We start from the raw sequence: 13028 nt of genomic DNA, 5'->3' as shown, positions 1-13028 counted from the left end.
TCGGAGTTTTGTCTAGTTGTAGGGTTGCCTCCTAGAAAGGTGGCACAGAGAGTTAATGTGCCTGCTGCAAAGAACATGTACCATGCAGATCACAAAGTGCACATAATGTTAACTAGCTTAGTAGGTTACTGCTTGTGTCAGAGAGATACTATTGTTATTCGCAGTTTATAAATTAAAATCCTAACATAGAACAGTGAGCTATTTAACTATACTACCTACTAGTATGGTTGTCATGTGGCTTCTACACTTTGTAGTCCTTTGTTTTATGTAACATTTCCTATACAGTGATTTACACATGTATAAATAATTTTTTTTGTGTAGTGTGTGAGGCGTAGGTGATCTTTGAAACCAACCAACATTTTTGCACAGGGTGCCACCAGCACTAAAGCCGGCCCTGCCATCGAGACCAGTCTGCCCCACCCATTGGTACCTCCATTGGCCTTCTTTCAGCAATAGTAGCTTCAAATTACCAAGGATCGGCCATGCAGGATTTGCACACACACCAAACTAAGTTTGCAAACTTCATACTCTGCTTCATGCACGCACTTTTAACATGTGCTTCCTGCTCTAGAGCCACTGGAATTATGCCGCAATGGGGTACAAAATGATGCCGCAGTGTTGACTAAATTGATGTTCGCCCTATGTGGGAAGGGTATGCCCAGACGTGGGTCCCGTGCTCACTACGCCACTGGAGTCAAGCTATCCTGGCTGATGATGGCTGATAGCCAGAAACCGGTCCTAGGATGCTTGATTCTGGTCCAGGGAAGACATGGCTTGGCAGTTCGGGCTGGACTGTTCACATGAGGCACAGGGTCAAGTCTGATTTGCATATGGCCATGTCTGAACTGGGGTGGCGTGGTGAGCAAAATAACGATGGATTAAACCCAGATCTGTGACTGGGGGTGAATGTTTTGCCAATGTGCAACTTTCCGTCCATTATCTTGTGTGTTTTGCTGTTCGCTCTATGTGGAAAGGGTATGTCCAGACGTGGGTCCCGTGCTCACTACACCACTGGAGTCAAGCTATCCTAGCTGATGATGCTGATAGCCAGAAACCGGTCCTAGGATGCTTGATTCTGGTCCAGGGAAGACATGGCTTGGCAGTTCGGGCTGGACTGTTCCCATGAGGCACAGCAGGGTCAAGACTGATTTGCATATGGACATGTCTGAACTGGGGTGGCGTGGTGAGCAAAATAACGATAGATTAAATCCAGATCTGTGACTGGGGGTGAATGTTTTGCCAACATTCCATCCATCATCTTGTGTGTTTTGCAGTGTTGACTAAATTAAGCAACAAAAAAAGAATGCAGCGTAATACAATATATTTTCTTATACTTTATTATTTAGACATTTTTACACGTTCAGTCTCTGCAAATAATCTGCCTCATTAGTATCAGTATAACATCCAAATGCAGCAGTGAGAAAGTGATCAGTCAACCTTTGCAAAGGGCCGTCCACTTTGCAGCAACTCAAGTCACGTTTTTTAGTAACTTTTTATCCGTTTGAGCTACAAAATGATTAGTTAAACCTGCAAGATTATGCAGTGGGTGATGTATTATGTGACAAATATGGCAGAGCCATAATTATATAGAAAACATTTGCAAACTAAGATATTTTGCCATTCATGTTTGAACTGCTCTTATGGAAGAAGGGAGGAAAAGTGCTAATGAGAGAAACTGCATGGCTTGGAGACAAATGGCTTGTGATTCCACTTTTAAGTGTATTTGGGACATTGTGTGATTGGAAATATATTCCACTTTGTGAATGTATTTAAATGCCAATAACTCCTATTAAACTTCAAATAATCAAGTGTATCAATTGGTTGAATTAAATAGCACAAGCTGTAACTGGTCTGTGAAATGCCAAACAAATACTAAAATTTGGGATGTTTGGCACATTCTGGCCACACCTCTGACTCTGCACACTGATCCAATCCTTGGGTTATCCCCGCCCTTGGAGTCTCCACCCACAGTTCCCCTACTTTTCCTCCACTTCGACCACTGGGTACAATCATGGACTTGAAACAGTGCTGCAAGGAGATGTATAACTTCTATGTGTGGTGAGGAATTGTAAACTCCAGAAGTTTAACTCTTTATCACCCTGGGATTACGCTCTCTTGCGCACATTCTGTCTCTCGTTTTCCTCTCTCTCTCTCTCTCTCTCTCCCCCCTTCCTTCACTGCCTCACTCCCTCACTCTAGTTCTCTTCTCTTTCTCCTGTTATCATCCTTTCTTTATCTCGCACTTTCTCTCTCCATCTCTGTATCCTCTCCCATGTCTCTTTTATGCTCTCTGTGGCATTGTATGTCTAAAGCACACACGCTAGTCTTTCTCCATTTGTTTCTTCCACCCTCCCCGAAACGCTTGCCTTTTCTTCCCTATCAAATACTGTTTGAACGACGCAAGAAAATTGATATCTTTATTTAAGGTGTTAAGAATATCATAACCTTTACATCCAGAAGGTCTGATTAGAAATCATTTTTGCTTTAAGGGCAATAGAAAGTTTTATTTACATCTATATGCCTAGAAAACATTATAATTTCTAATATTGAAAAGTCTTTTCTCCTAATGGAAATTGGATGTTTCTGATCAAAGCATGTATTTTCAACATTTTTCTTTTTAATCGATGTGTGTAATTTGTAGCTCCATTTACCTTCAGAGCCGTGTGGGTGCAATACAGATTCCATATGCTTTTCTCATCCGTGTTTGGCGGCCTGCTGTAAATCGTGTAAACAACTTGCCCCCAAAAGTAGCTAATCACTCGGGACAGCGACCCTTACTACTTACAAATTGCCACAGACAGTCTCAAAGCTCTCCCTGCAATGCGCCTTGACCGGTCTTGATATTTTGCTCGCTCGGTATACAGACAACGATTCGAACAGCTAAACATGTCAAGGCTGACTCTGGAACTACGTGGCATGTGTTTGCCAAGGACAACTGTCTGGCTTCTCAGGAGAGGAGCAGTAACTCATTTGCCTGGCTAGTTTTGCATGATTTTCTTGTCTGATTGGCACTTCTTAGTGACGCCTGTTGGGTACTGCTTTGAGAAAATTTCTGAAGATTAGATGTTTGGGGAAGAAGTATCCCGTGTCGGATTAAACATCTTTTTATGGTGTATAATCTATCTTCTGCAGATTTTTCACCCCTCCCCCTTCTCTCCTTTTGAGATTGGGCCAGTACTAGAAAGGTTCCATTGTAGGTTGGGTTGATACTTGCATCTGTCTAGTTTCCCCCTCCTTAGGCTTTGGTTGGCTGCCAGGAAAACCAAGAATTGGCATAGCCAATAGGTCTCGCCTTTGGGACCTTGTAAGTGTTTAGCCATGCGACAGTTGATGTTGATGCACCAAGGATATTGTGCTGCATAACTAAATACTTAGAAGGTCCCAAATGCGAGACCTATTGGGTATGCCATGGCTTGTTTTTTCCTGCTCTGAGCGCAGTATTTCCAACAGAGGCACATTTAAACATCGGTTTTCTTGCTTTTGAATGCCACCTAGTGGTCATTAGAAAAACTACTGCAGAATTGGGAGGCACGCCTGTCTTGCCAGACAGTTAACAATGGCAATGCCAACCATTTGGTCTTGTATGTAAATGTAAGAACGATTGATTAGCACTGCCAATATTTGTTCTGTGTAATTCACTTTATCCCTGCAGCTCTCTGCCCCACCTATGCAGTAGTTTGTAAACTTTTAAAGTGTGATGTCGGAGGAACTCCTCGATCTAACTGTCAACTAATAAAACTAAAGTGGAGTTGAATTTTGCTTTTTTCCACTGGCCATCTCCATAGTGCGGTAACTATGATCCCATGAAAGGCTGAAGCACTAATCATTCATTATTCCAGTAGTCCATTTGAGATAGATCTGTGTGACCTGTTTAAATTAAGATTTTGTTTTTTTCACAAGGCTACTTATTTACTGCTCTTCTTTACAAACTCACTGGAACTTCGCGTTTTGCTTTTAAGTCGAGCTAGACAGCGCAAGCTGTCTCTTTGAGACCTGCTGTAATAAGTCTGTGGGATGGAAGTTTTTTTTTAAATTTACCTCCTTTCTTGCTATTTACTAGCAGCAATGTCATTGGTTCTTGTTTTTTATTGGTTTAAGGTATGCATTTGACTTGCCTCTTTTACTAATATCCCTCTCAGAGAGACTTACAAACTAAATGATCATGATTTCCTACAGTGTTAGGGTGTCCTCGATAAATAACTTAGTAGCAATAGTAGAATGGCTCTTGCTTTAATAACACACTTTAATTATGCTACTAGCTGGGTGTTTTTGTTTGAAACTAGCTTAAATTGTTAATGATTTACATTCCTGTACATTGTGGATGTTAGACCTGGCACCAATTGGCGTGGGTCTCGCTTTCATTTTTTGCTGTTTCATCCTATGTTTTTGCTGATCTAGATGCATTGGACACTTTGCCACTGCTATTCAATGCCAAAGTGCAAGTGCTCCCTATTGTAAATTGTTATAATGGATTAGTGACTCCATGATTGGGTTACTTGAGTTACTTGTCGGACCCAAGTACAGTGCACCATGTGTGCCCAGGGCCTGTAAATCAAATGCTGGTGGGCTTGCAGCACTGGTTGCGCCACCCACAGAAGCAGCTTGTAAAATATGGCTCAGGCCTGCCATTGCAGAGCCTGTGTGCAGTCTGGGACTGCCATGTCGACTTGGCAAGTGTACCCACTTGCCAGTCCCTAAACCTTCCCTTTTCAACATATTAGTCACCCCTAAGGTAGGCCCAAGGGACCTCTGTGGGCTGGGTACACTGTATGTGAAAGGTAGGACATGCCCTGATGTGTGTGGCATGTCCTGATAGTGAATTACAGCTATTTTCGTTTTTCACTATTGCAAGGATACCTGCTCCCATAGGCCAGAATTGGCAGTCTGATTATAACATCCTATAATCCTAACTGACCCATGGAACTAAGTAGAAATTCGAGTTTAGTGTGCCTGGACACACAGTGAGGGTCATTTTTACATTCTGTGTTTGAAAATACCACTTTTAGAAAGTAGGTATTTTCATGCCTCTCCTAGGTTTGTGTATTCCATGTCTGGTTTGTGAGTTACAGGGGGCTGGAGAGGGCCTTGGCTCCAGCAGTCTGATGGGTCATGGCTGGGCTGAATACGTCCTGCACTGAATAGAGAGTGGGGGGACCGAGATTTCCTTTCACTGACCTGACCCCTCATAGAATAGAATAGGGGGGAGGAGATTTCATTTCTGCTACCTGGGCCAGGTCTGCTTTCAACGATGCTGTCTCCACCTCCTGCCAGGGAGCTGCACAGAACTGGTTTTGGTTGGGCACAGGCACCCTCTGCCTTCAGAGGACAAAGGATTTACTGGTATAAATATTGGGGCCCAGACCCCAGAACTTTATATCACTTCTGGGAATCAAGACAAACCTTTGCCAAGGAGAAGAACCAAGGAAGCTGAAGAAGGAGACTAACTCTGTGCTGTTTGCTATTTCTCGGGTTGGCCTGCAGTGGTTACTTTATTTACCAAGGAAAGGGGAAGAGAACTTTTGTGAACTTTTCATCATCTTGAATAAGAATCTCCAAGGGCTTGAAGTGTGTTTGCCTCCTGCCTGACATCTCAGGGATAAAAGACTTCACACCAGCCTCCCTGAATTCCCTTGCTGGGAATTCTACCTGCTGAGAGGTGCCTACTGTTTTTTGGGCCCTCTGAGAAGACTGTGTGTCGCTGGGAGCTGGAAGCACGATGCAACGAGGAGAAGCGAGTCGCCGCCGCAGCAGTTGCCGTCGCATCACCGAAGAAGCGTACCGCCGCCGCAGCTGTTCCCCGTCGCATCACCGACGAAGCGTGTTGCATCACTGTAGAAGCGTGTCGCCGTCGCATCACTGGATAAGCGTGTCACAGGGCCCGTCGCTGCTCAGAATTTACAGAGTTTGCCGTCGGGTGTGCATGCATCACATCCAAAGTTGTTGCATCGCATCAAAGACACCATTTTTGTCGCATCGCACCAGATCGTCTCATCGCATCGAGGCACCATCTTGTAACATCGTCTCCGGGCCGGAGTAAGAAACCACGCATCAACTCCCCTGCACAGCAGTAAGGAGCATCCACTCCCCTGAATGTAAGGAACGGCACATCAACTTCCCTGCAACCCTTTTGTTTGCATTGCATGATGCACATAATGTACTTTGAGAGTAAAGTGTCGCATTTACAATCTACATTGAACTAAGCTATCTTCTACCATTTTAAAGTCTTATTTTTGATTACAGTATTGTGGATTTTTGTTGTGTGGTCCTGTGTTAAGTCTAGTAAAGATGACTTATTTTTCTAAACTGGTGTGGTGTCCATTTGTAGTGTTTTCACTGTAGTACTGTATGTGTTCACAAATGCTTTACACACTGCCTCTGAGATAAGCCTGTCTGCTCGTGCCAAGCTACCCAGGGGGTGAGCAGGGGTTATTTAACAGTGTAGCCCCCTTACCCTGACTAAAAGCAAGGGGTAGCTATTTGGACAAAGGTACCAACCTCTGCCAACTAGAAACCCCCATTTCTAACAGTGGCATTGAAGAGTACAAAATACAAGTAAGCAAAAGTTTAATTTTTTTTGTCATTGTTTAGTATAATGTTAATGGTAAAATCGTAACTGTTTATTTTTCTAACAATTGGTGAATTTTTCCTCCAGGTGTAAATGAAGTGGACTATGCCCTCTACCCAGATAAAGAACTGCAGAAACAGTGGCTACGCTCTTACCTAGAGGCATTTAAGGAGTGCAAAGGTTTTGTTACAGAAGTCACTGATAAAGAAGTTGAAGTACTCTATGTGCAAGTCAATCAGTTTGCCTTGGTAAGATTCCCACATAGCTAAACACTGACTAGAGTAAGGTTTGCAGGTATTTTGTTATATGCTAAAAGCTGGATGCAAGTAGCCAATTCTTACTGCCTGAGTGCATGCGAATACTCTGCCTGTTTTTAATAATGTCTTTCACAAAATCCCTCATTGTTTTTGTTACTAGCCAAATATTTTTTTTAGGTACAGCTGTAAAGGTCATTCATTGTTAGTTCTAAATTCTAATACGGTACATTTTTGACAAAGTGCGAACCCATTTTACTTAAGAACAAAACTTATATTCAAATGAAACTTGCTAAAGTTTGCAGCACTTATCAGCAATTTACAGCACTATATCAATCTCTGTTAACATAAATACAAGTAAAGTAAGAGTTTAGTGTCCTCCAGAAAATAAACCAACAACCCCTAGCATGTGTAATACATTGGTTTCATTGATATATTGTTAGCGTAGCTTTGTGTATCTGTGCGTGCATACAATTTAGATGTGTAAAAAGACACAAACATCAACATCTCTTTTGCCCCAGTATTGGAACTTTCATTGATTCCCATGCTTTGTATCATTCCCCCGTCGTCGGATTGGGAGCCTCGGTAAATAAAAAATACCATAGCAGTAAATACAAAAGAGAAAACTAGGCCTAGGCCTCATCTCATTTTGTAGCCTATCCGCCTCTTTTTGTAAAAGAGACCAAGAATTCTGTACCAACCAATCAGCACTGTCTCACCCCTTAGAACCCTCCTGAGAGAGCCTCAGAGCCTCAGATTTTTCTACCGCACGTTGTGCTAGGGAGTCTCCGCTGAGCTCTGCTCAGATTTTTTTTCTTCAACTTCAATTCTTTGACTTTTCTCTTCAAAATTTACAATGTCTGACAAGGAAAAGAAGGCACTATTTAGAGCTTGTGCTACTTGTTCTAAAAAGAGGCTGTTTGTGGAAGACAAGCATGATGACTGTATCTACTGCTTGTACCCTGACCACAAGGCCACAGATTGTAAGATCTGTAGGATTTTCTCGACGAAGACCTTGAGAGACAGGGAGGGCCGCCTGTTAACTGGGCTGCAAAAGATGAAATCACGTAAGGAAGTTATTTCGTCTGACAATGAGAGCTCTTCTTCAGCTGCGTCCTCCAGAAGATCCAGAAAGAGGGGTAGTTCACCCCCTTCTACTGAACCTCCTGTCAAAACCTTACAAAAGACCTCTGATAGGTCTGAAAAGGTTAGTCCCATTAAATCTCCTCACCGAGGTGAAAAGGAGAGGCTGAGACAGGCTGCGGAGTCGGACACTGCAAAGAAGGTGAAAAAAGACATTGCTGTTACTTCTCTGCCATCTCAGAAGGAGAGCAAGAAACCTTCTGCTGTCCCTCAGGAAGGAAAGCCTGACAAGAAACCTCGTCCGCCAACGACGAATTCAGCAGGTACGTCGACGACCGTATCAAAGAAAGACCATCATTTAGCTCCGTCGACGGTGACGTCGTCATCTTTCAAAGTGCCTGTTTCCGGCTCGTTGACTATGATATCTACATTCTTGACGTCGACGGTTGTGTCAGAGAAGGTAGTGTCGACGAAGACAACGTCGACGACTGCAGCTGTAATGGTGATGACGACGAGCTAGTCAACAGCTCCGTCGACTATCAATCCACCGTCGACGACGAAAACTCAGACGACGAAAACTCAGTCGACGAGATCCATTCCTCCGTCGACGGTTCTGTCGACGACTATTACGCCGACGAGTCTGGCGTCGACGAGTCAGTCGACGATCCAAAAACTTCGCATTTCCTTGAAAAGGCAACAAATTACTCCTACATGACCTCTCCTAGACGAGTAACACCTCTGCCTCCCACTCTGTTGTTCGATGAGGAGTCTGATGACGAGGGTGATTATGGTCTTTATGGGGATGCCTACAGTCCATCGGACTTAAATGTGAAGTGCCAAGAAACAGATTCGGAGGAGTATTACGAGACAGGACACCAATATACCCAGCAAGTCAGGCCTCCTCAGACCTTACGCCAAGAGATGGTGGCAATGCCGTCTTCTTTAATTACAGATTTACAATTAATATTACAGGATTATAGGAAAAGGTTTCCATCGCAACCTGTTGTACAACAGGAGCATCCTCCTTCTCCTCCTATTCCGACTGCTCCTGCGGCGGCAGTGACACCTGCGGTTTCACGAGTTACGGAACCAGAAACCAGAGAAAGTTACCAAGAGGTGGTGACTGTTCAAGAGGACGATGTCTCCTCGGATGAGAATCCTCAGGAAGATCCTTCTCATGATCCAGATAGATGTTATGATGATGATGATGATGACGACCTTCAGGATCCGGATGCACCAGTGCTGGATACGGCTACCTCTCCTCCAGCTGATATTGGAGGTTTCCATAACCTTATGGAAAGGGCGTTTAAGAGATTTGGCCTGCCGATTACTTCCGTGCAGACATACCGCTTCCTTTATGACTTTAAAGAGCCGTATAGAAAGTCTGTTTGGACGATCCCTATTATAGAGCATGTATGGTCAGAGGGCATTAAGGTTCTGCAAAATCCGGCAACAGTCATTCCCGTTCTGGTTCTAGAGTGAGAGGATATGCCAGCTTGTTCCCTGTAAACTTCAGAGGCTAGAAAAAGACTAGATTTATCACATATTTGATTTCCCAGGACACATTTTATTCAATATATAATTTTCGATTTTGGAAAAAAAGCATTCTTAAAAGACTGCAAATGCCTGCAAGTGGTAGCAGTTGTCTTTTATTAGTGCATCAAATTAAGTGTAGCATATCTGAAAAACAAAATGTTTAATAGATAAAAATAAGAGATCTCCTCTTTTTAAAGCTTCCCCGTCAGGGTATATATTCCAAGAAATGGCGCTCCTAGGTGTTTCGTTATGAGGAAAAACAACAGTGCTACTTTAAATTGTCCAAAAGCAGTAAATTACTGTAATAGCCTGCAAGTTAGTTTATTTTCCACTCCATACAGCAAAAAGCATTAAATGTACCTCTGCCCATTGAGTCTTATTTTTTCTCATATATCAATATTTCGTTTCACTCCACTCTTTAGGCATCACCCACTAAATACATTATTTTCTTGAAGGTTTATTTCCTGTAAATTCTCCAGGGCGACTCTCTCGTCAGTCTTTGCCTCTATGTTGATTTTCTTTTTCTGGTGACATGCCTACGGTGTTAAAAAGTCCTGGAAATATTAACATACAGATTGTGACAAAGCCATTGAAGTGTACAGAAGAAGGTGGGAGATAGTCATTCAGAACCTGTAACTTAAGAGCATTGCCTCGGCAGGACAAACCCTTGATCATTTTAGCAAAGTTGCTTCTAAAAGCTGATGTAAGATCTGTGGTCCCTTCAACACCTCGTATTCTCAAATACTGTTCAGGGACCTTACACAGTACATAGCCCAAACTATACATAAGAGGCAGGAGAAGAAATTCTGGCTCATATATAATCCACATTCTGCAGTGCATCATTATCTACATCTTCAGCTCTGCTTGGCAGTTTAAGGTGGTTGTTGGAGTCTTTTGAAGATAAGCTGTCAAACTGCTTTGCCTTCTCTTCAAGCACCTGTCTCATTTTAACTCCTTTGCTACTATACTAATAGGACTAATAGGACTCATACCTTCTCCATAGAAATTTTATTAAAATTGTTAAGAGAGACATGACACTGCAGAGGTTCTACTGAAGGTGCTGCTTAAGTAGCAGTTCCTGATTTGATTTTGTAATGAGACTTGCTTAATTGCTCAGCCTGACCTCCCATGAACCATAATGTGCAGCATACATTGTTGATCATCTTTCTCATACTTATCGGTCCATGGGCTGCACGCTTACAAAAAAGAATCAGAAAATCAAGCCTGATAGCATTCCCTAAACTGCCATCATTCTAGAAATGTGTGTGGTTGGCAGATTGCACTTGGTAATCTATGGGTAAGATCTTCATTCATGTAAAGGGGCATGATTTTTACTATCATGAGACTAAATGTATAGAATGGAGATGTACTAGAATTTAAAAAGTTTATAGCAATGATAGCAATATCATTTTTGGCAAGTACTAAAATATTCACAAAACAGTTATGATTGCATAACCTCTGTTTAATTTAAAAAGGAGTGAGATCAAGAACAAGTGGTTAAAATACATAAAAATATTTTTTTCTTCAGGGCATCTCCATTTATAATCATAAGTCCCGCACATGAGGTTTCCGAAGCACTTCTTCAAAAACTATTTTTCTGTTAAAACCGGCTATATCGGCCAATTCCATTCATTTACATTAAACTGGAATCCAATTAAAATAACTGACATTGCAAAATAAAAAACTTTCACAAACCTTTTTTAAAGGAAATGAAGAGAAAAAGCCTCTGGACAATGTAGCCTTGTACCCTACAGTTATGGTAAATTGAAAAGCGACACTGCGCTTGTAAGGGCTGTAGGTCATAGAGGTTTTTAATTTTGCTCTGTAGCTAGTTTTATTGTTATTTTTGTATTATTAGTGTCCAGCATAGAATGCAACAACTTCAAAAGGGCCGTTACAGCAATATAGTGCATTCTGCTGAAACATCATGGGTTCCCAATGTCACTGTGAGATGCACAGCAACACCATTTGCTCTCTCGTACCCACTCCCTGTGCCCAGCCATTTCCAGACAGAAAGACTGTAGGTAGAAGTTAGATCAGTTCAATTTTCTGGTTCCTGGTGACTGAATCTGGAGTAATGAGCAGAGCCTTTCCGTGCTTTTTTTTTTCTCCTCAAATTCTTTATAAAAACCTACTTCAAGTAGGCATCACTTGACATCCCTTGGGGCTTAACGTATTTTTCTCTCTTTTCCTGGTAGAAAACTATTTTCTTTTGTGGAACAAAGGTTAAGTTTAAGGCTGACTCCGAAGGAGCACATGTATGATACGAGGCCCAGGCTGGTCCCTGTCAAAGATTTACCTTGCACTTTGAAATATTCTGGGAAGGTGGAGTCCTCAGCAGGGCAAGGCAGCATGCTTGATCTGAAGACTTGGTCATTGATGACGGGTTGGCGAAGAATTAGATTTCGGTGAATCCGTCAATGAAGGAGAGATTGGCACCAGCAGGAAATGTCTGGGAATCGTGCCCAGGAAGCAGTCAGTGTTGATCAGATGTTGTTCGACATTGGCTCTAGTAAAGATTTCTACTTTCGGACTTCATCTTTCGGCTGGAAGTCAGATTCCTTCAACAGGGCTAGGCTGCAGGCTGTAGTCCAAGAGTTCGGCGTCGTCGGATGGCACTAGGTTTTTGGGCCCGATAAATCTGATTGCTGCTGTGGATTCGAATTTAGCAGAACCTGCTGCTTAGTGTGGGCCACCAGCGATGCACCCTCAACAGCTCGGCTGGCAGGTAGATCCCAGTCTTCTGTCGGTTCTCAAGCAGAAATCTTTGGAAAGTCCCATTTTTTAACATTATGCAGAAGTACACCCCAGGATCTTCGGTACACCACTTAGAAGTCAAGACTCTCTCCATTAGAAGCCCCAGCATGGTCCAGGGCAGGCCCAGTTGGACATGGTCAGCCAGGCCCTATAGGAAAGTGGATTTCTTGCTGCTTTTGTGTCCCTGTAGTTTAACAGGAGGTCAGCCAACTGACCCTTGGTGTCCTTTTTTAGTCCTGGGCTCAAGAGAATCCAGGTCCAGCCCATTGTGTTCTCTTCACAGATCACAACAGCAGGTGTCGTCCTTCCTCTAGTCTTCCACAAGTCCATGGGATTTCTGAACAGGGTTCTGGGGGGCCACATTTATGCCCAGTGCCAGCCTTTGGCTGAGGGAAACTCTTTGCCACTCCCTAGCCAATGGGGTTAAACGTTCCTAGGGGCGCTCCTTCCCAGTTTTGCAGCTTTTCCTGCGTGTTTTACTGTAACCTATCCCACAGTGCCCCTCGCTACCTAAATCCAAGATGGCAGAACCTTTCATCTCCTGTGCCCACATGTCACACTCACTGTGCCCACCAAGAGGTGTGACTATGATAATGTGCAAACTCTTTCTCTAGTGGTCACTCCAAACCACATCTGGGGTAGCCTTCCCTCCCACTGAGTTTGGAGACAAGGGGCTATGAAGACAAAGGGGGAGGCAGGCTTAGGTGTGACCTACATCTGCTGGTGACAGTATAGGCTCTTTTAAAGCTTAGCCAGAGACAGGGCGCAGCCCTCCAGGCCATCCTGCTCGAGTTAAAAAAAAAAAAAAAAAAAAAAAAACATCTTCCCACACC

At 43.1% G+C, this 13028-nt stretch overlaps 1 protein-coding gene across 1 annotated transcript in view; it reads left to right on the top strand.

The window, feature by feature from the left end:
* ETNK1 (ethanolamine kinase 1) overlaps positions 1-13028 on the top strand; it is a 181856-nt gene that overhangs the window by 99294 nt on the left and 69534 nt on the right. Inside the window, exon 6 of the mRNA XM_086920366.1 lies at positions 6653-6813. Within this exon, the coding sequence (XP_086776492.1) occupies positions 6653-6813 (161 nt within the window). The remainder of the gene's footprint in view (positions 1-6652; positions 6814-13028) is intronic.

The sequence above is a fragment of the Lissotriton vulgaris genome, chromosome 1_1 (genome assembly GCF_964263255.1).
Source record: "Lissotriton vulgaris chromosome 1_1, aLisVul1.2, whole genome shotgun sequence".
Taxonomy (NCBI): domain Eukaryota; kingdom Metazoa; phylum Chordata; class Amphibia; order Caudata; family Salamandridae; genus Lissotriton; species Lissotriton vulgaris.
Note: the sequence above shows the minus strand (reverse complement) of the source record. Positions and strands in the feature narration are given on the sequence as shown.